At 44.1% G+C, this 21,199-nt stretch overlaps 3 protein-coding genes across 4 annotated transcripts in view; 1 reads left to right on the top strand and 2 right to left on the bottom strand.

The window, feature by feature from the left end:
- The window catches only part of cnksr2 (connector enhancer of kinase suppressor of Ras 2), a 68,551-nt gene extending 61,079 nt beyond the window's left edge, over positions 1-7,472 (bottom strand). The window contains exon 1 of one of the 2 annotated variants that reach the window (XM_023949961.1): positions 6,616-7,467. In XM_023949961.1, the coding sequence (XP_023805729.1) occupies positions 6,616-6,679 (64 nt within the window). In that variant the 5' untranslated portion in view covers positions 6,680-7,467. Of the gene's footprint in view, positions 1-6,615 lie in introns of both variants that reach the window. The other variant, XM_023949960.1, reaches the window with a different exon arrangement.
- Positions 7,473-10,972: 3,500 nt separating this feature from the next.
- Positions 10,973-12,880, top strand: LOC111946680 (C-C motif chemokine 20-like). Its single transcript, XM_023950385.1, has 4 exons — positions 10,973-12,057; positions 12,136-12,238; positions 12,377-12,451; positions 12,533-12,880. The coding sequence occupies exons 1-4, from the start codon at positions 11,976-11,978 to the stop codon at positions 12,579-12,581; spliced, it is 309 nt and encodes a 102-aa protein (XP_023806153.1). The 5' UTR covers positions 10,973-11,975; the 3' UTR covers positions 12,582-12,880.
- A 975-nt stretch (positions 12,881-13,855) lies between these two features.
- Positions 13,856-20,185, bottom strand: LOC101169168 (toll-like receptor 13). Its single transcript, XM_004085014.4, has 3 exons — positions 17,272-20,185; positions 14,969-15,086; positions 13,856-14,663 (listed from the first exon to the last, which is right to left on the bottom strand). The coding sequence occupies exons 1-3, from the start codon at positions 19,772-19,774 to the stop codon at positions 14,426-14,428; spliced, it is 2,859 nt and encodes a 952-aa protein (XP_004085062.2). The 5' UTR covers positions 19,775-20,185; the 3' UTR covers positions 13,856-14,425.
- Positions 20,186-21,199: the final 1,014 nt, after the last annotated feature.

The following is a 21,199-nucleotide window of genomic DNA, read 5'->3' on the forward strand; positions in this document are numbered from 1 at the left end:
AAGATAGTGGTAGCACAGTGGAAGCTAAGCCGGCTAGCCAGGCTGTTACTCGTAGCGCAGGCCACGCTACCAGGGCTAACCCAGTTAGCACTCCCCAGCAGCCAGCAAATACACAGAACGGGTTTGTACCGGTGGAGAGGAAGCATGGTGCTAAACTCAAACTTGCCAAGTCGATGTCAGACACTACAATTTTCTCTGGTCCCCTGCCAAACTTAGTCAGTGATGAAATGTACAGCTGCTTTTCATCATTTAACCGCTGGTTAGCTAGATGGTGCCCAGAAAATTTTGTTTGTGTTGGTTTTGTGGATAATTGGAGTGCGTTTTGGGGGAAGCCCGGTCTCATACGGAGAGATGGCGTCCATCCTACTTTGGACGGTGCCGCTCTTCTTTCTAGGAACATTTCTGCTAGCCTTAGTCGGTCAACCTGACAACCCAGAGACGAGACCCGGGCGCAGAGCAGCACTGTAAAACGCTCCTCTGAAAAAAACCTCTGTAACATTGGACTGCTTCACTGCTGTGGATCAAGTGGAAATAACATCAATTATTACGTCTTCCAAATCCTCAACTTGTCTGTTAGACCCAATTCCCACTAGACTTTTTAAAGAAACCTTCCCCCTAATTAATGATTCCATACTAATGATAATAAATACCTCTCTGAAAACAGGTTACGTGCTACATTCTTTTAAATATGCAGTTGTCAAACCTCTTCTGAAAAAGCCCAGTTTAGATCCTAGCAACCTGAACAACTACAGACCAAAATCAAACCTCCCCTTTATTTCTAAAATCCTAGAAATAGTTGTAGACAAGCAGCTTTACCGCCACCTACAGGACAACAGCCACTTTGAGGACTTTCAGTCAGGGTTTAGACCTCACCACAGCACAGAAACTGCACTAGTTAGAGTCTCTAATGACTTGTTAATGGCCTCACGAAAGGGACTACCGTATTTTCACAACCTTAAGGCCTGTTCACAAAATTCGCGCGCGATGTTCGCCAACGTTTAACGCCTCGTGACTAAATAAAGGGCACCAATGTGAGTGTGCACGCCGACGCGAAAAACGCCATGCGTAAAAGCATCTTTTTTAAAAAAAATTCCTCGGGTTCGTTTTTTTGGTTTGACGCGCCGCGTCAAAAACTATGCGAACAATGAGAATGGCGCTTTTGCACACATGTCTGGAGCTTCTGAAGTTACAGTAAAACACAACTTGGGGGCGCTCAAACACAAAACTGCCTTTTTGAGCACACATACCAGCGAAGAAGATAGACGCCAAGTAGCGTCTACACTGCCACGAAGAAATAAGACGAAGAAGATGCAGTCACTGACGGACATTCTAAAAAATGGTACAGTACATGTACCAGTGGATAAAACTCCCCATGTTCTTCTCGTAACTATGGGATGTACCCAAAATCGGCGTCTTTTCCGTCGTCTTTCATTATTCAACAGAACAATAATTCAATCAATAAAATTGAACTGAATTAAATTGATAAACGCTATCACCGTTTACCCCTTTTATTTCTAGACATTCACTCAGAGGACGGGTTTTTATTTTTGCACGTCTATTTCAAAGAACCTTTTTAGAGGAATCATTCACACAAAAGACTTTAAGTCTTTGTAATCACAAACACAGAAAACGATTCAGGGCTGGCCAACTTTTTCATCAGATGTCCTTGCAGGCTTTCACTCTGCTGACTTTAAAGTCACAGTTGAATTTATGCAATTGAAATGAGGGGAAGTCCTGCCCAGCACTCTGTGTGAACAGATGACAACAGAACATGCTGTCGGGAAGTGTTCCTGTCATTTCCATCAGCGTGCTCACGCTGAGGCGCACCCCTCCCATCTTGTGTGAACATAAATTGAAGGAATGCTCCATTGTGTGCAGACCTTTTGGCCTGGATATTTCTGAGGTTCATGAACATGTTAGTCCACAGAGTGTCCTGTTTCCTTGTCGCCTCAGACGCACCCAGCGTGAAGGAACGCTGCTCCTGTTTGTGCGTGTTTTGGTACAAATGTATGAGGACGGGGGCGGGGCCTTCTGCTCAGGAGCTGCTGTGCCAGTCTGTCAGCTGTTGTGCACAGACGGTCAGAGACCAAAAACTCACCATCCTCCCAAACACACACATATGCCATATGTGCATGAACGCAATTGAAGACACGCAGCATCAAGAAACAAAGCTTCGTCTGTGGACCGATGGCAATAAACCCCTGACCTGCTTTTTATGCAAACATGACATTCTGCAGGTTTTTCTCACCGTGAGAAGGGAGCCTTGCTGCACCAGTCTCCACTGCAGTTTGGCCCTCTTCTCCATTTTGTTTTGTATTTCACCACCTGTTTAGTTTTGTGTTGCACTTTTGTGTTGTGGTTAAGTATTCTGTATTAGTTCTTTGTATTTTGTAGTTTTGTGCCCACTCTGTTTAGTCTTTTGGTTAATAGTTATGTTAAGTGAAGCTGTAGGGGTGAACTGCCATTTTCTTTAGTCCATGTTTTCTCCTGTTTTTGTTAGGTTAGGGAGGTTAGAGTTTTGTCATTTATTTCCCCTTTCTTTCATTTACAGGTACGATTACATGTTTCAGTTAGTTGGGGTTTTGTTTGTCATTTTGGCCTGGGTTCACCCTGAAGCCTTTTAGCTTCACTTTTAGTTCTTGTTGGTGGTTGGTTATTTGTAAATAAATTTGTTATTTTGTATGGAGACAATTCGTTTGGTCTTTGTGTTACAGTCAAATTATTAGCCAAAACTTTACTTTTTTTATGTTATGCCCCCCTAGGTACCCCTTAGACACAAAGGGGGCGTAACAAAGTTAAAAAAAACAAAACCTAAACAGACGTGTTCAGGCGAGTGTCTGTTCAGGTGAGTCTGTGTTCAAGTGGGTGTCTATGCCTAGGTGACTTTGTTTTCAGGTTAACTTCGTTTATAGGGTGGGTGGGTGGGTGAACCTACCAGGCTCACTTGATAATGGAAAAGATAACAAGGCCCAGAACAGCAAGTTAAAAGACCAAAACCAGCACCCCAGGGGCACAGACACCCCCAGGCTAAGATGTGCTATGATCCCCAGCTCATGGCATACCCAGAGATCTCGGAGACCCCCACTCCTTGGAGAGAGGGCATCACTAAGGCTCAGGAAGTCAATAGCCATGGCACAAAACTGTGGGGTATCTGACTACCACCCACAAGAGATGGGGAAGAGGACAGAAGATCTAGGACTACCACCCTTCTTATGTAATGTGTATATTAGTGTGTTTTGGCATGTATTGGTGTGTATTGATATGTATTGGTGTGCATTCGTGTGTATTGTGTGTATTGGTGTGCATTGTCATTTATTGGCGTGTAATGGTGTGTATTGGCTTTTATTGGCATGTATAGGTGAGTACCGGTGTGTAATGGTGTGTGTATTGGTGTAAATGGTAAATGGCGTATACTTGTATACTAGGCCTGCACAAGAAATCGCAAATTTATCACTGTCTCAATATCCAGCTGTTCAATATGGGTATCGCAAAAGACGGCTAAAATTGCTATTAATGGTTACCTTAAATGTGCTACAACAATCTTATGACAGCTTGAATTATTTAACAAATCAAATAAATCCTTTTATGCATTTGACCAATAGAATGGAGCCCTTTTATATCAGATTTTCACCTATGTAGACGACAGGTCATTTGGAATATAATTTAAGTCATGTTAACTCTTACTTAAATTAAACTGTTGCAGCAAAATAGAAATGATGCTTTTGATTATTTTATATGTTCATATACCACAAGTTATATCATCATTGCAGCATTGATCACAGATATCGTGCTGCCCTTTATATAGCGCTTTCTACCTTCCTCGATGACCCAAAGCAGTCACAAACCCATTCACACACACACATTTGCACACTGGTGGCGACTCTGCTGCCAAACACCGGTGCCAACCTTCCACTAAAGCGGGGGTCGGCAACATGCAGCTCAGGAGCCGCATGCGGCTCTTTAGCGCTGCCCTAGTGGCTCCCTGGAGCATTTTCAAAAATGTTTGAAAATGTAAAAAGATGGGGGAGAGAAATATATGTTCTGTTTTAATATGGTTTCTGTAGGAGGAAAAACACGACACAAACATTCTTAACGTTTTCCAATGCTGTAAGAATGTGTAGGAAATATATTGTAACACCCGGCCAGTACATCACTTGCAGTGGACGATACGGGAGCCAAAATGTCAAAAGTGTTGAGCTGTCAATCAACTAGCTGCGCTAGAGAACTGTCCGTGTCCCACACACTGCTGGACACGGACCAGTCTCAGAGAGGAGGAGCCAAAAAGAGAAGCTGAGAGCACAGCTTCTTACCGGCCTGTCAAGCCCAATTATCTTGAAAACATTGAAGATTGCACAGGTGTCATCAACCTCTCTCCCTTCCACACTTACGGTGCAACATAAAGAAACAACATAACAGGAAGAATAAACTAAGGTGGAACAACAAAACTGCCACATGAAAAGAAACGTGGGCAAACAGAAACGCTCCAGCTGAGCCCTAATAAGATCATCATCCCACATCCCACAATCCCCTGCTGCTAACAGACCTAAAATGCACATGACCGCCACTACAATTTCAACATTTCCGTCAACGAAAATTTGCGTCATAGCCTGCGACACACGTTTCTACCAGCATGGCATTTTTTCTTTTGTTTTTTTTTTCTTTTAGTGGACCGCTACGCAGGTGGCTGATGTAAATCGAATCACTGTCTGTTCCGTGCATTGCTTGATGAAGTTAAAGGAAATATTCTGATCTCCTGCCACACAACACAATCCGATGGCTGTCCAGGGGGGTATTCCAGAAAGCAGGTTATGCTAGCTCCCACGGTAAGTTTGAGGCTAAGGAAGTTGATAACCTCAGCTTTCAGTTCCAGAAATGGAGGTATGTTTCAGGGTATGTCAAGTTGCCATAGCAACTCATGCTCTGAACATAACCTGGTCTGTAGCAGGTTTAGTTGAAGGTTAGTTTGTTTTCAGAGAGGTGAAGCAGCATGGCGTGTCCATTTGAAGATGATTTGTGTTTTTCTGTGTGTGTTGAGAGTTTTCCAATGTTCATGAAGGCCCTTTGGGAGCAGAATGAATCAGCTCAGCTACTGAATTATGCATCAGCTCCAAGCTGATCATTGCCAGATAGAAACAAAACTATTATTTTTCAGACATTTGGGTTGCTTGCTTGTTCTTACACTTCTCCAGCGCCGCTGAGCTCGGACCGACTTTAACGTTCAGATTTGTTGAACAAAAATTTAGAGGGGATAGATACTCGTTCTTTTTGAGCACATTTGCTCAGAATCACATGTGAACAACATTTAATATGAAATAAATGTTTTACATTTAAAACTATTTGAACAGTTTTTTTTAAATTAAACTACAAACAATCCCTTTGAAAAACTATCAGTGCATAAAATTTATGAATCTGTGTTGCATGTAAGTGAAGATTTAGTTAGGGTTAACCCAAACCTCATCCATCCATCCATCCATCTTCTTCCACTCATCCAGGAACGGGTCACGGGGGCAGCAGTCTAAGCAAAGATGCCCAGACTTCCCTCTCCCCGGCCACTTCCTCTAGCTCTTCTGGGGGGCCAGACGAGAGACGTAGACTGTCTAACGTGCCCTGGGTCTTCCCCCGGGCCTCCGCCAAGTGGGACATGCCCGGAACGCCTCCCCAGGGAGGCGTTCCGTTCAGACCAAACGCCCAAGTAACTCAACTGGCTCCTCTGGATGTGGAGGAGCAGCAGTTCTACTCTGAGCTCTCTCCGGATGACCGAGCTCCTCCCCCTGTCTCTAAGGGAGCGCCCAGCCGCCCTACGCAGGAAGCTCATTCAGGGAACCTCGTTCTTTAGGTCGTGACCCATCAGTTTAATTTCATAAAGTCTTTTTTCTTGTTTTAGCTCTAACCTGTTTGGTTACTTCTACTCATCTTAGCAATCAGTTGACAGTGCAGTCAGTGACCCTGCCACTCCCACAAACAGATGAATGTGAATGTTTTTCTCCACCTCCCATTTTTGCTTTTTTTACACCTTTCGCTACACTGACAGTCATAAAGACAGCTGTGAAAACAACATGATGACTTCTATAGTAACTTTCAGAGCTGCTAATATCTACTTTACTGAGGAGCTGGTCTCAGAGCAGAAGCTGCTTCCAGTGGGTCTAAACCCAGAACTGTTAGGTTCTGTTTGGGTCCAACTGGCCATTACCAAATGCAGTTGTTTGAAGACAGATTAAAAAATGTCTGATGATCATGATGTGGAAAAATGAGACGTTGGAGCAGTGAAGATTTAATATCACAAGCTAAAGCTAAAAGAGCGATATTAACATTAAATTAATTCTACCTGTTGGATTTGATAAAACCCAGAACAGCAAGACGACAAAAGAACCCATCCTCAGACCGTAACTTTATCTCTTTGGGTCATTTTCTTCTAGAAAGCTTGAAGACTGACTACTTTTTGGAGCAGGCCCCCTAGTGGCCACAAGCTGAACTGGCACGGTTCCTGAAACCCGCCGCTTTTTGGACAGAAAACTTCTCAAATCCGAGAACTTGGGCTGCCGAAATGACACTTAGGTTCTGGTCTTAAACACGATCCCTTCACCCTGTCCTTGCGCGTGCGTGTGAGCAGCTCACCTTTCATCCAGTCCACCACCTGGCTCGTGCTCCATTTGCTCACCGGCTCCATCACCAGCGCCATGGAGGAAACTTTGCGCAGACTCTCCGTCGCACACCGGAGGCTAAGTCAGAACGTTAGAGACGCCCCCCATCTTCTCCCAGTCAAGCATCCCGTTCACCGTTCACGCCGGAGTCCGGTGCATTCCGCTCCAGTCGTGTCTCTCTGCGTCAGTCCGGTCCTGCTGAATGCGCGTGCTTGGGCGCGCATGTGCACAGCCGCGCAGCCAGCAGCGGCGTGGGATCGAAACTCACGCCGGACTCGACACGAAGCTCACCGCCCTCTCTGGATACGATTTATCCGCGCATGCGCCCGGTGAGTGGCGGCGCGTTCACGTCTGTTTCCCCGTGGAGCGCTCGTGCTGCTCTAGCTGAGGGTGGAGAACAAGCTTGCTGTAAACTCCAGGAAAACCAGGGAGATCATTTTCAGGAAGCGTGGCACCGACGCAGCCCCCTCCATGTTAATGGGGAACATGTAGAGCAGAGGTGTCCAAATCCAGGCCTCGAGGGTGGGGTCCTTCATGTTTCCCAACCAACCTGCCATTGAAGCTCCTTATTGGCTAAACACACCTGATCCAGGTAATCAATACGGCAGGGTGTCTGGAAAATCACCAGGAGGCCTGGCTTTGGACACCCCTGTTTTTACTCATCTGACATGTTCATATCTGTACAGATTACTCTGCACATTACGGACATTTTATATATTTGCACATTTCCTTTGTACATATTGATATTTTTCATTATACTTTGTTAGATTTTTTTTTCATTGGAATGGTGACTACTCCGATTTCATTGTGGGCAGTGACAATAAAGACATATTTATTCATCTTCCTGCTCTGGAACCGCTGAAGGTAGACCCACTTTCTTTCTAAAGCACAAATACCGAACTTTCCAGATGTTTAAACTTTCTTCCTCCTTAGTTTAGATTCACCTCCAAAGAAACATCATTGAAATTTAAGTTTATTTGTTTTCATTAGAAAATATGTTTCTGTGCTTCAAAATGACCTCACTTACTTCTGAAATTCATGGTGTTGTATTGGTTCAAAGGTAAATGAGCAAAATAATATTTTGGGTCTAAGAATCAACATTTAAAGTCACTTTTTCTTAAGTAGCCACTTTTCTGTAGCCACGCCTCTCGTTTGTGGGTTACAGCCCCAAAAGACCTCAGGCGTCTCAGTCCGGACCCGTGCAAGGTTAGGAACAGTGACATCCCGCGCCCGGGGAAGCTGGAGCCTATCCCAGCCACTGTTGGGCAAAGGTGGGGTTCACCCTTGAAGGTTTGCTATCACAAAGACAGACAAACACGCACTCACGTTCACACTTGATGACAACTTAGAACAAAACAGGCACAAATGTTCCTATAAGACACTTTCCAAAACCAGGTGAAAAGAAAGACATGATTACGATTAACTGCTATTTGTGTGTCTTTTCTTTGTAAAAAAATAACAATGAAACTTTGTCATATTATAGAAATGAAAGCTAAAGCTGCTTGGGGGAGCCAATACCGTTTGTAGTATAGTGTACATGAGCGTGCACAGCTGACAGAAGGGCAGCATAACTGAATGAACTCAGTCAAGAGCAACACCATAAAGTCTAATAGTTACAGACAGTTTGCACTTTTTAAATATAAAAACTCAGTGATGAACAGATCACCAGAACATAAGATTTCTTTTGATAAATATCTTACATTACAACATTTCAATAAATTATTAATGAAGATATATGCCCTGTGGTTAGGGGGTCAAAAAGAAAACTACCAACGTATTCCCTGCGTGTCGTAAAAGGCGACTAAAAGGGACGGAGCGAGAGGACTGGGAATCCTCTCCCCTGTAACTACATTCCTAACTACGGACAGGGCAGAGTTGGGAAGGGGAGATTACCTCCCCAAACCCTTAAGATTGGGTCGTTGAATGTGCGGGGGTGTAGTACGGACGGAAGCAAAAGAGATCTGATTGGAAGGATGTTTGGAAGGAGGGGAATGAGCGTGTTAGCACTGAGTGAGACAAAGATGAAAGGGAAGGGTGTTTGGAAGTGTGAGTGGGAGAATGTCTGGTGTAGAGAGCGGGAGAGCAAGAGAAGGTGTGGTTTTGCTGGTGATCTGTGAGGTGAGACGATGTGTGGTTGAATGGAAGGAGGTTTCACCAAGACTGATGTGGGGGAAAGTGAAATTTCTGAAGGAGTTGTGGGCGTTCGTGAGTGCATATGGTCCTGGCAGTGAGAGGAATGAAGAGGAGAGAGTGACCTTCTGGAACGACTTGGATGAGTGTTTGCAAGGATTTGGAGCAAATGTGAATGTAGTGCTGATGGGAGATCTGAATGCTAGAGTGGTTGATGAGAAAATTGAGGGTGTTGTTGGCGGGCATGGTGTTCCTGGAAAGAATGATAATGGTAAGAGACTGATAGGAATGTGCACTGAAAGAGAGATGGTGATTGGGAATACATGGTTCAGAAAGAAAGAGATCCATAAGTATACGTGGGGGAGGCAGAGTGGTGGAAGAGTGATTGACAAAGCACTGATGGATTATGTGGTGGTTTCAAAGGTTGCATGTAGTAGATTGCTGGATGTAAGTGTGAGGAGGGTGTGTGGATCAGGTGTTTGTTGTGAGACAGGTGTGTGAAAAGTTTTTGGCTAAGGCGAGGGAGGTGTTTTGGGCATTCATGGATTTAGAGAAGGCGTATGATAGGATTGATAGAGAGGCGTTGTGGGTTGTGTTGAGTATGTATGGTATTGATGGTAGATTGTTGGAAGGTGTGAAGAGTTTCTATAGAAACAGTAGAGCGTGTGTGAGAGTAGGAGAGTGGGAAATAGCATGAGTGAGTGGTTTCCTGTGAGGGTTGGTCTGCGTCAGGGATGCGTGATGTCTCCGTGGTTGTTTAACGTGTATATGGATGGTGTGGTAAAAGAGGTGAATGAAAGGGTGTTGGGTATGGGTGTGAGCATGGTGAATACTGACGGCAGCGAATGGAGTGTGAATCAGTTGCTGTTTGCAGATGATACTGCACTAGTGGCTGACTCAGAAGAGAGCTTGGCTCGTCTGGTTGAGGAGTTTGGAAGGGTGTGCGACAGAAGGAAGTTGAGAGTGAATGTGGAAAAGAGTAAGGTGATGAGGTGTACGAGGTTAAAGGGTGAACGTAGATTGAATGTGGCATTAACCCTTGTGCTATCTTAGATGACCCCACCCTTACTTTGACGTGTTCTCCCTACCATGACAAAGGTGGATAAAGGTGGAAAGATTTCATGTAATCCATGGACACCAGTGAAGATCACAAATCATTGAAGAAAAAAGATTCAGCGCACTGTCTAGTGGGTCTAGATGACCCAACTCCCAATGTTAAAGTGCCTAGGATAGCACAAGGGTTACATGGGGAGTTGTTGGAAGAGGTAGAGTGTTTTCAGTATTTGGGGTCGTGTGTCTGTGTGGATGGTGGAATAGGGGGAGAGGTAGAGTTTAGAATGAACGAAGTACGAAAGATATGGGGGGGAATGAAGAGAGTGTTTGAATGTAGGTCACTAGGAAAGGATGTGAAAAGGAGATTGTATGAGGGTGTGGTGGTGCCTGCATCGTTATATGGGGCTGAAACGGAGTCTGAAAGCGGTGGAAAAGAGGAAGCTGAATGTAGTTGAGATGAGATGTTTGAGGAGTATGTGTGGTGTGACGCGTATGGATCGTGTGAGAAATGAAGTTATCCGAGAGAGAACTGGTGTGACGCGAGAGTTGGCTGATAGAGCAGAGCAAAAGGCACTGCGATGGTTTGGACATGTTGAAAGAATGGAAAGGGAGCGTTTGGTGAAAAAGGTGTACGAATCTGATGTGAGTGAAGTGAGAATGAGAGGAAGACCGTGAATGGGATGGACAGAGGGTGTAAGGAGAGTGTTAAATGCAAGAGGGATGACTGTGGTGCAGGGGAGAGAGGCTGCTCAGGACAGGGATGGGTGGAGAGAGTTTGTGTATGAATGAATGAATGGGTGTGGTAGAGGTCTGGTCTTGGGATGATGCAGCAAGGGGAAACCAGCCTTGGCTGAGGCCCTGCTGTGGAGGTGCCCACACTGGAGTGTGCAGCTGACCCTGGTGCAGTGTGGTGTGGCTTAGACCAGGCCTCAGACCAGTCACACACACACACACACACACACACACACACACACACACACACACACACACACACACGCACTCACACACTGAAGGAGGAGGGTTTGGACAAAACAAGTGGAATACAAATACAGGCAAAGACAAAGTTCTTTTTAAGGTCTGATTTTTTTTTTAACAACCAAGGTGATGCGGATGGATTGCAGGTGTGTCGGGGTCCCCAACAGTAATCCAGTACTCCTGTGGAGACAGAAGAACCAGTAGAAAATAACCAGAGGATGGGACCTGCTAAACCAGAACTCTGGGAGTATTGTTGGGGAACGTCAGGAAGCCGGAGGTGGACCGTGTGAGCTCCATGATTACCTTCTCCCATAAATCCACGTTTTTCTGTTGGGTTTGAGCGGGACAAACATCAATGAAAGAACTTTGAACCGCGGTGAAATTCCAGACATTCCTCCGACCTCTACAGTGACTGTTTGTCATCACAAAGTCAATCATTTCCATCCTGGCAGCTGATGGGATCCAAAGCTCAGCCACTCTATTTGTGTCCGTTTGTGTCTGATGTCAAAGACTTTAAAGTTTTAAAAAGATCTGTGAGTCACACATTTTTCCTTTAATCTTCTCCAGTTGAATTCCAACTACGGCGATTTTTCTAAGTGTTTGCATTTCACATGATACATTATCAGCAGACACTTTCATGGCCTGATGCTGCCTTCTGCTGCAACAAACACACAGTTTTAGTGTCAACGTTAAGCCAAAGAGTTTGGGAGAAAATAAAGTTGTTCCTCCTGCTCTTCAGTGACTGAACAGAACATCATTCACTGTCCTAAAATGACCCCTAAAGAGGATCATCTTCATTCCTTTTCAGAATAAAAAGCTCGTTCAAAGCGACTGCTCAAAGTGGGAAAGACGTCTGTTTTCAGCAGCAGAGTTACGTTCTAGCTGCACCAATGCTGTGTCACCAAAAGAGAAAACTGCACATTTTACAGCTGTAAACAGAGCTGAGAATCTAAGCCCCGCCTCTTTTCCTGTTACTTTTTTAAGGCACATTTCTATTTTCAGCTCCTCATTTGTTCTAAAAATAGATCCTAACTTAAGCCCCTCCCCGAGCTGGGAATTTCCAGACAGCAGGTGTTTAGTATTTCAGCCGTGAGTGCTTGCACACACTCCATCTCCAAGACGTGCAGACGAGCCTCTTCAGCTCTGTCACAGAGACGCTCGGACATCAGAAGCACGATGACAAACAGCAAAGCGTGCCTGGCAGCGGCTCTGTGCTCCCTCCTCTTCCTCTCCACCTTCCTCAGCAGCGCCCATTCAGGTGAGTCCATGCTCTGTGACCAACAATCCTTCAGACTGATTCCCAGGACTGTGTTCATCAGTGTCTGTGTGTTGACAGCCAGCTGCTGCTTGAGCTACAGCAGGCGCCGGCCGCCCTGCAAACTCCTTCTGGGCTACAGCATCCAAACCATCACCGGTTCCTGCGACCTGCCCGCCGTCATGTGAGTGAGAGCAGGCAGCAGCTTCACTGCCTTCAGACCCTCAGGGCAGGTTTTTGAAGATGAAACTTCAGAGAAACCAGTTGAGGACAGAAGCAGAGATGTGCAGAGCATTCATGTGACTGTGGTCTTCCTCCACAGTCTCCACCTTCCAGGGAAGTTCCTGTGTGCAGATCCCAGCATGAGATGGACCCAGAAGCTCCAGCTCTGTGTGGAGTGAGTAGAAAGGCCTTTCTTTGCTTTGCATGGTGCTGGGATGCTTGGCTGTTCATTCAACTCCTCTCATGTTTCTTGTAGGGAAAGGAAGAGGAAGGCTGCTCAGGTCCTCAACACCTCTGCAGACTAGAGTTCACAACTCAGCGGTCTGGAGGAAAGCTTCCCCGGCAGCTCTGCAGTTTTCTGCTGGCTTCAGCGCAGACATCCAGGAGCTGGAGTGGGACCCTTCCCTATTTCTGTTCTGTTTTATAAACAGAGAAGTGTAGTGTTCGAATACACAGTTGGCTTAAAGACTCACTAAAAACTTTGTGCTGAGATTTGTCCGCTCCGGCGTCTCTGTGCTCTAAGATCAAGTAAGAAAGAACTTTGTTTGTAAAAAGTGACCTTTGTGTTTGTAAAAGATTTTAATAAAGAATCCTTTTAGTAAAATGTTGTGTCTTTGTGATGTTTGGAGACAGCAGATGGCGAGATGAACCTTCTTCCGTGAAAAAAATGAAGTTCCACGTGATAAACATAGAGACTCTGACGACAAACAAACCTAAAAAAGACTTCTAACGTCTCCATTTGAAAAAGCTTCCTTTTGACTCTTGTGACGTTGGATTGATCACATTGTGCCAAAAATACAGCTTCATGGTTGGATGTTTTTTTCAGTGGTACATAAATCTAAAGGATGCTGAAGAAAATGTTCTGTGGGCCGGCTCCGTATTGATCCACACAAGAAATGTGGAACTTTTCCGGTTTCCAGAGCTGTTAACAAAACCTCTGACAGGTTTAGTAATGATACAGAGAGAGGGAACAAAGCCCGGCATCGGCTTTCTGCGCTCCTCTTTCCCACGACACTGGACCATAATGGTTTTGTGAGAAAAGGTCTGCCACTGACCTGGGTCTGAGGCTACTCTCCCTTCTTCGAGTTTTGGTTCAAACTGTTGAAGTGTCATTTTATGTCCTGGATTTCCCAGATTTCAGCGTCTCTTTGAAGTCGAGCTTTTATGTCAAAAGAAACTTCATTGTCTGCAGTTTCAGCTTTCAGTGGTCATTGTTCTTTATTTCACATGTTAGCCTGAACATCAGCGTGCTGAAAGCAGACTTCTATGCACCATGATCAGCGTCTGTCAGGAATTTCCAAATCAAAACACTGAATGTGTTCGATTTTACAATTGGAGGATTTTCACCAACAAAAAAATAAAATGAAGAAAACAAAGAAAATAAAGGATATATTGACAAAACTGAGGACAGCTAGTCGTTAATTGACTGGATAAAATGGAAAAGTAAAAGAATATAAAGAAATACACAAATACAAATACACACACGCGAATACAACTACACACACACTGGCACAAATACACACATACATACAGACACACACACACCGGTACAAATACACACACAGGTAGAAATACACACACACATACAGACACACACGTACACACACACACACACGTACAGACACACACACACAGGTACAAATACACACACATACACACGTTGGTTAAAAGAGAGGTGAAAACAAGAGCTGAGCTGTCAATCAACTGGCTGTGCTGGAGAGCTGTCCGTGTCCCATACACCGCACAACTCTGAACAGTCTCAGAGAGCAGGAGGCAGAAAGAGAAGCTGAATGTGATCCCTCTTTTCCGGCATTAAGCTAATTTATCTTAAACACCTACAACATTGAGCATCGCACATGGGACATCACCCTCTCCCCTTCCCACATTGATGGTGCAACAAAAAGAAACAAACATAACAGGAAGAATTAACTAAGGGTGGAACAACAAAACTCTCATATGAAAAGAAACGTGGGCAAAAAGAAACTCCCATGCTCAGCCCTATTTTGACCAGGAGATCTCATCCCACAATCCCGTGCTGCCAGCAGACCCAACGTGCACGTGACCGCCACTACATTATGTAACCTCTTTAACAAGAAAACATCCAAAATACATTCAACCATGTAATGATGGTTCCAAACCTCCACCTCCATCAGGGAGTCTGTAACAAGCCTGGGCAGAACCGGCCTTCATCCAGGTCATCTCCGCTTTGCAGGGCACGCCTCAGTTTCTCCCAGAACACCTGTGGGTTTTGGGCTCGCGCCCAGCTCAGGTAGGTTTGCCTCTTCAGCAGCCTCCTCATGCGATGGTACGGAGAAAGCTGATTCAGTGGAATTTCCTCCAGGAAGATTAAGATCAGAACGTCTTTTTGGTCATCAAAGAGACGAAAGCTGGAGAAAAGATGAAGCAAAGCAGGTTCAGCTAAAACAAGAGTCCTAAGAGTGGAAATGCACTCAACAACAAAATGATATGAAGAATGAGACAGAAAAGCAGCAGGACGCTGCCAAAAAGACTTTGATATTTAAACAAACCACAGGAGAAACATCCGATATAAGAAAACTCTTTTATGGTGACCCATAATCGACCCAAAAAACTGTTTCTTTGGTCCAAACTAAACTAAAACGCCAAAACACACAGTAGCAGCAAAAAGAAGATCCTGAACAGCAGCAGCAGCTTCCGTTAGGACGGATGTTACCTGGCTGCCTGAACCTCTCTGGAGCACCATTCACTCTCCAGGTATCTGCGGCTGATGACGCAGATGGTCTTCCTGCTTCCATAAATGGCATCAGTGATGTTGTCTAATATCGGTCTGCCTGCGGGAGCAGAGTTCAGTGAAGTCAGAACCTGCAGCTTCAATGTAGTTTACATTCACATGTCCTTTAGAGCAGCGGTCCTCAACTTCCGGGCGGCGGACTGGTACCGGTCCGTGGGTCATTTGGTTCAGGGTCGCACAGAAAGAATAAATAACTTACATGACTTCCGTTTTAGTTATTTCAGAATGTGAAAGATGTTTTGTTTTGAAAAATCCCCCGATTCTCTGTTCCATCCGTCTATGTTACTCTTGACGCAGGCCAAGGCGCTCGTCTCGGTCACCTGATGGGTTACCGCTAAAATAAAACCCAGGAACTAGCAAAATGAATACAAAACAAACATCTTTGGAAAGTTTCTTTGCCAAGTGGAAAAGGCCCATCCAGGAGACAGAAGAGAAGCCTACCACTACCAAAAAAAGAAAGCTGCATTTTATAGACAGTACTTCATTTTAGAACCATGAGTGTGAGAATGCACAGAGTACGTCATGTCACAACCCTGTTCCTCGTTCATCGTAGCATTACTACAATAATTGTCCGCCACGTCTGAAACACCGGTCCGTGAAAACTTTCTATGACGTCCTACCGGCCCATGGCGTTCAAAAGGTTGGGGACCCCTGCTTTAGACCACATTCAGATACAATCTATACACGCCTTTTTCACTAATCCTTCTCAATTAATGTTTAACCCTTGTGCTATCCTATAACCCCCCCCCCCCCCCTTCCATTGAGGTGTTCCCCCTACCATGACAAAGGTGAATAAAGGTGGAAAGATTTCATGTAATCCATGGACACCAGTGAAGATCACAAATCATTGAAGAAAAAAGGTTCAGAGCTCTGTCTAGTGGGTCTAGATGACCCAACTCCCAATGTTAAAGTGCCTAGGATAGCACAAGGGTTACAGAAAAGAGAAAATAAATTGCATTTGAAATTATCATTGTTTTTTTAATGTCACTTTTTAAATAATGTATTTTGTAATTTACAATTCAATGACATTTCAATACAAGGTTTGCTTTAAATTCATTGTAAAGTCACTTCAAATCTACATCGTTGTGAAATGCCAAGCTGTTTGTGGGTCAGAATCTAAATGAAATTGCGAAACAGCACCCCTAGTCAAAAGCATTTGCACTTGCATTTCATCAAGACTTTTATTGGGAATGACATGTTACTTTGACTTATGACTAAAAGTTCTATGTTTTTATTAAAATGTGGATCATTGCTTCTCTGCAAAGTTAAAGAAAAAAGATGGAGGGCATTTTCCTGAATTCCTGGAACACACTTCTAAGTTACTACAGTTATAGCATCATATGGACCATCATACTACTCCCACCATGTCTGAAGGCTGCTCCAACATCTAATTTTTATGAAAGTCTAGTCAGTTTGAGACCAAATGTTTGGTGAAGCTCTCCTTCCTTTAAGAATTTTCCTCTAGTGTCTCATCAGAACGTCAGTCCAGAGGTTCATGTTGATCCAGATGTTCCCCTGTGTTCTAGTTCATCAGCAGTGTCTTTGAACTCTCAATGGATCCATGTTTGCCCAAAAGTCTCTTCCTGACTGTTGGATCATAAACTCTCACCTTAAGTGAAGCCTGTACAGCAATTTTCTACCTTTTTTAAAACTCACATTTAGTACTTTTGTTCAGATCTTTAGTCCAGATGTTTCTTGATTCAAGAGATCAGACAAACAAAACTCATGAATAAGTCTAAAATAGTTCATTAGGACTTTTTAAGGCCTGGGTTACAATTAAAAAAAAGAGTATTAGCAGAATCCTCCACGCTGCCACACTTTCACTTCCTTTTATGGTGACCGCTTCCGTTTTGTTAAATGTAACCACTTCATTTTCACTTATACGGCTATAACTGCCCTGAAAGGAGAAACATCTGAATTCTTTCGAAAACATCAAGAATTTAATGAAAACACAAATTTGAGTAAAAATTTCATTCACAAGAAAATTAAATATCAAAGAGAGAAAAAAAAGGTAGAAAAGAAGAAATTTAGCACCTTAAGGAATACAACTTCTGACAAGGGAAGTCAATTTCTAGGAGAAGGTCTTAGATTTGAGATGTAAATTATTATAAGAAACTCGTAAGATTACATTCTAGAATTTTCTGATTTTTCAGTTCCCACAGGTTTTTCCCCAGTTCATCAAAGTGAAATGTAGAAACTGCTGAAGGGGATCTTGCTGGTCTTACCTGGTTCAAAGTCGCGATGGTGCAAGCACAGCCTCCATCCCTGCTCTCCCTCAAGTTTTGGCAGAAGTTCGTCCATCACCCAGGGCTCATCGTGGTTGTTGTAGGAGATAAAAGCATCGTACTGGTTTGTGGATCGTTTGTTCTGATGTCTGGAGTCATAGAGCCAAGCCAAAAAGAGATAATAGGAGTAGACCAGCTGCCATCTCATGAAATGGAACATTATGGAGGCCAACATGAGACCGACAATAGAACATGTGGTGGACACGAAGCAGATGAAACCAGTGTCCACCATGCAGGATGAAGGGTCAAAGTTGAGCAGCTTCTTATCTTTAAAGCTTGGAGGATTTCTGCACAAAAAGTTATAAGCATCATAGAACTGAGTCTGATTGCTGGTTTTGATCCAGCGGAGGAACTGAGCATTGTTACAGTCACAGGTGAAGGTGTTACCCTGAAGATCCACATAACTCAGAGCGGGCAGAGACAATATGACCTCTTCTGTGATGTCAGAGTACTGATTTCCTCTCGCCTGCAGGAATTCCAGCTTCTTCAGGTTGGCATCTATGAAGAAATCCAGAGAAGACAGCTGTGTCCTTGATATGTAGAGACTCTTTAGGTTTGGAATTGGAGTAAACAGTTCTGGTGAGAGGGCTTTTAGGTCGTTTGAGCTGATCAGAAGATTTTCCATCTTGGGCGTATGGTTAAATGTGTCTTTGTGCAGGGACACCAGCTGAGTGCTCCTGGTGTCAAAGTGCAGGAGGTTTGTCAAACCCTGCAGGAAGTTGACAGGCAGGTGAGACTTAAGTCGGAAGCGCTGAGCAGAGAAAATGAAATCCTCCAAGTGGGACAGGTGGGAGAAAGGTGCTTTACACGGATGTTCACTCTTGTATTGGACATGGTTGTTGCTTAAATCCAATAGTTTTAGACTGACTAGAGCATTAAAAGCCCCAGAGTCCAGATCGTTTTTTTGAATGTTGTTGGCCTTTAGCTGCATGTGGATAAGATTTTTTAATCCATAAAAACTCATTTCATTCAAGTCCCCTAAATTATTTTGGTGTAAGGATAGGTTCTGAAGGGAACGCAAACCTTTGAACTCCTCTTTTTCAATCATAGCAAGCTGATTGTTACTCAAATAAAGGAATCTCAGATTTGGCAGGTGTCTTTTGAAAGCATTGTTTAACTTGATTATTTTATTGCTCTGTAGTTTCAGGATTTCCAGTCGCACCAAATCCTCAAAAACGCAATCTTTCAGATTCGAGATGGAGTTGTTTTGGAGGTAGAGGATTCTGAGCTCTGTCTGATTGGCGAAATCTTGACATTGGAGCCTGTTGATGCTGTTGCTTTTCAGATCCAGCTTGTAAAGTCCTGGAAGATTCCGGGTGGCAGATGGAACAAAAGGAAGCTTGTTCCCACTCAAAGTCAAAGTCTTCAGATGTGGAAGGCACTTGAAGGCGTCCTCAGAAATGGCCTGAATGTCATTGTCTGCCAAATCCAGCTCGGTCACATTGGTGCACAGCTCCAAAAGTCGGGCTTCAATGCGTCTCAGCTTGTTTCGTCTGAACTGCAGAGTAGACATGCTTGGGATGGAGCATGACAGGTTGATGAGCTTGTTTGGGTTCTGTTTCATGGCATTCATCCTCAGTAAGGTCAGCGTCTGGTTCACAGCTTGGAACAATGATCTCATGTCACTGAGAGTCAGGTGAAGCTGGCTGATGTCCAGAGAGGAAACTCGCCGCATAAATGTCTTTTTCACATCCCACTTTAACGGTTTTCTCTTATTCAATCCGATGCTGAAACGCAATAGATTTGGGAAAACATCTGCGGTAATCCTAAAGTCCTGAAAGGGGTTTAAACTCAAATCAACAGCATGAAGTTGGACAGATGTGTTGGTCAGCTCCCACGAATAAAAGTGTGTCAAATTATTCTGTTTGATGACGAGCTCCTGCAGCTGTGGCAGCTGCTCCAGGATCATATTTGCGTTTGTAAGATTTTGCAGCTTGTTGTAGGAAATATCCAAAAACCTTAAGCTTGACAACGACTGAAAGGAGGTGGAAGACACAACTTTTATCTTATTATGAGCAATTCTCAGTTCTGTCAGGCTCCACAGTCCATGAAAGACGTTTGAGTCCAGCTTATCAAGCTTATTGTGGTTTAAGTTTAACTTCTGGAGGGAGGTTAAGTTAGAAAAAGAAAACCTGTCCACTTGTAGAATGTAGTTCCTGTTGAGGTCCAGCTGGATCAGATGAGGAACGTGGGAAAAATCTGCGCGTCTGATCCTTGAAAGTTTGTTTCCAGATAAATCCAAACTGGTGACCGTTTTGGGAACGTCTTGGGGAACAGCATTGAGTTTTTCATTGTGACATAAAGCTGTGTTCCTGCTGACATGGCAGTTCTTGAGCGCGAATCCTCCCACAGGAATGACCATGCACGCCAACAGGAGCAAAAAGCTAGCCAAAGAATATTTTGACTCACTTCTGGACTTATTTAGGACCTTTTCCAATCCCATCTTCAAAAATATTTAGTCACAATGCCCTGATGAAGAAACTCACCATAAAAACTTCACAGAAAAGACAAAAGAAACCCATATAAACCCAAAATAAATTTAAATGCTTTTTCTATTCCATTAAAGTTCCTCTTACTTACTGTGCGTCTGATGGAAGTAGACAACTGATTTCTGGTCTTTAATTCTCCACACTTCTTCATTACCTGGGATTGGAGAACCTCTGCTTTGACTCACTTCCTGTTTGAGGCAGATCAAAGCAACACTTCTTCTTTCTAGAGGCTCGAGTCGTTTAGCCGATCACGTTTACGTTCACGGTAGGACGTCATGGAAAGTTTTCACGGACCGCTGTTTCAGACGTGGGGGAATATTGTTGTAGAAATGCTACGATGGAGGAACAAGGTTGTGACATGACATATTCTGTGCATTTATTTTGACAGGCATGACATCGTACGTGGCAGAGGGTGTCATCCTTCTCTCCCCATCCCACACTCATGGTTCTAAAATGAAGTACTGTCTATTAAATGCAGCTTTCTTTTTTTGGTAGTGGTAGGCTTCTCTTCTGTCTCCTGGATGGGCCTTTTCCACTTGGCAAAGAAACTTTCCATAGACGTTTGTTTTTTATTCATTTTGCTGGTTCCTGGGTTTTATTTTAGCGGTAACCCATCAGGTGACCGAGAAGAGTGCCTTGGCCTGCGTCAAGAGTAACATAGACGGATGGAACAGAGAATCGGGGGATTTCTCAAAATAAAACATCTTTCACATTCTGAAATAACTAAAACGGAAGTCATGTAAGTTATTTATTCTTTCTGTGCGACCCTGAACCAAATGACCCATGGACCGGTACCAGTCCGCCGCCCGGAAGTTGAGGACCGCTGCTCTAAAGGACATGTGAATGTAAACTACATGTGGCAAATTATCGTGGCAGATAAAAAGAAACAACCCTTCGGGGGCCGAGGCTTACCAACGGAGCACTGGGCAGACCAACGTGGAGGAGATTGGCAACATAAAATAAAACAGAAAACCCCTCACTCTGTGGCATGCACAAACGTGGAAAAAACAAAACAAAATATAAACTAAATCCGAACACGCCCCAATTGAGCCTCCACTGTTGTCGCCCACTTCACAAAGCCAACTTCGCAAAGCCCTCCACAAACCGCCGATAGTGTCTGGCAAACCCAAGAAATGACCGCAGTTGGTGCATGGATCAGGGGTTTCCATTTGGCCACCGCCTCAACCTTGGTGGGGTCTGTGGACACCCCTTTGGCTGCGATCATATGCCCCAGGTAATGTACCTGCCGTTGAAAGAAGGCACATTTACTCAGCTTAACCTTCAACCCCTCCCTCTGCAACCGTTCAAGCACCACCTCCAGCCTCTCCAAATGCTGATCAACTGTGGATGAAAACACCACAATATCATCCAAGTACAAA

The sequence above is a fragment of the Oryzias latipes genome, chromosome 20 (assembly GCF_002234675.1).
Source record: "Oryzias latipes chromosome 20, ASM223467v1".
Taxonomy (NCBI): domain Eukaryota; kingdom Metazoa; phylum Chordata; class Actinopteri; order Beloniformes; family Adrianichthyidae; genus Oryzias; species Oryzias latipes.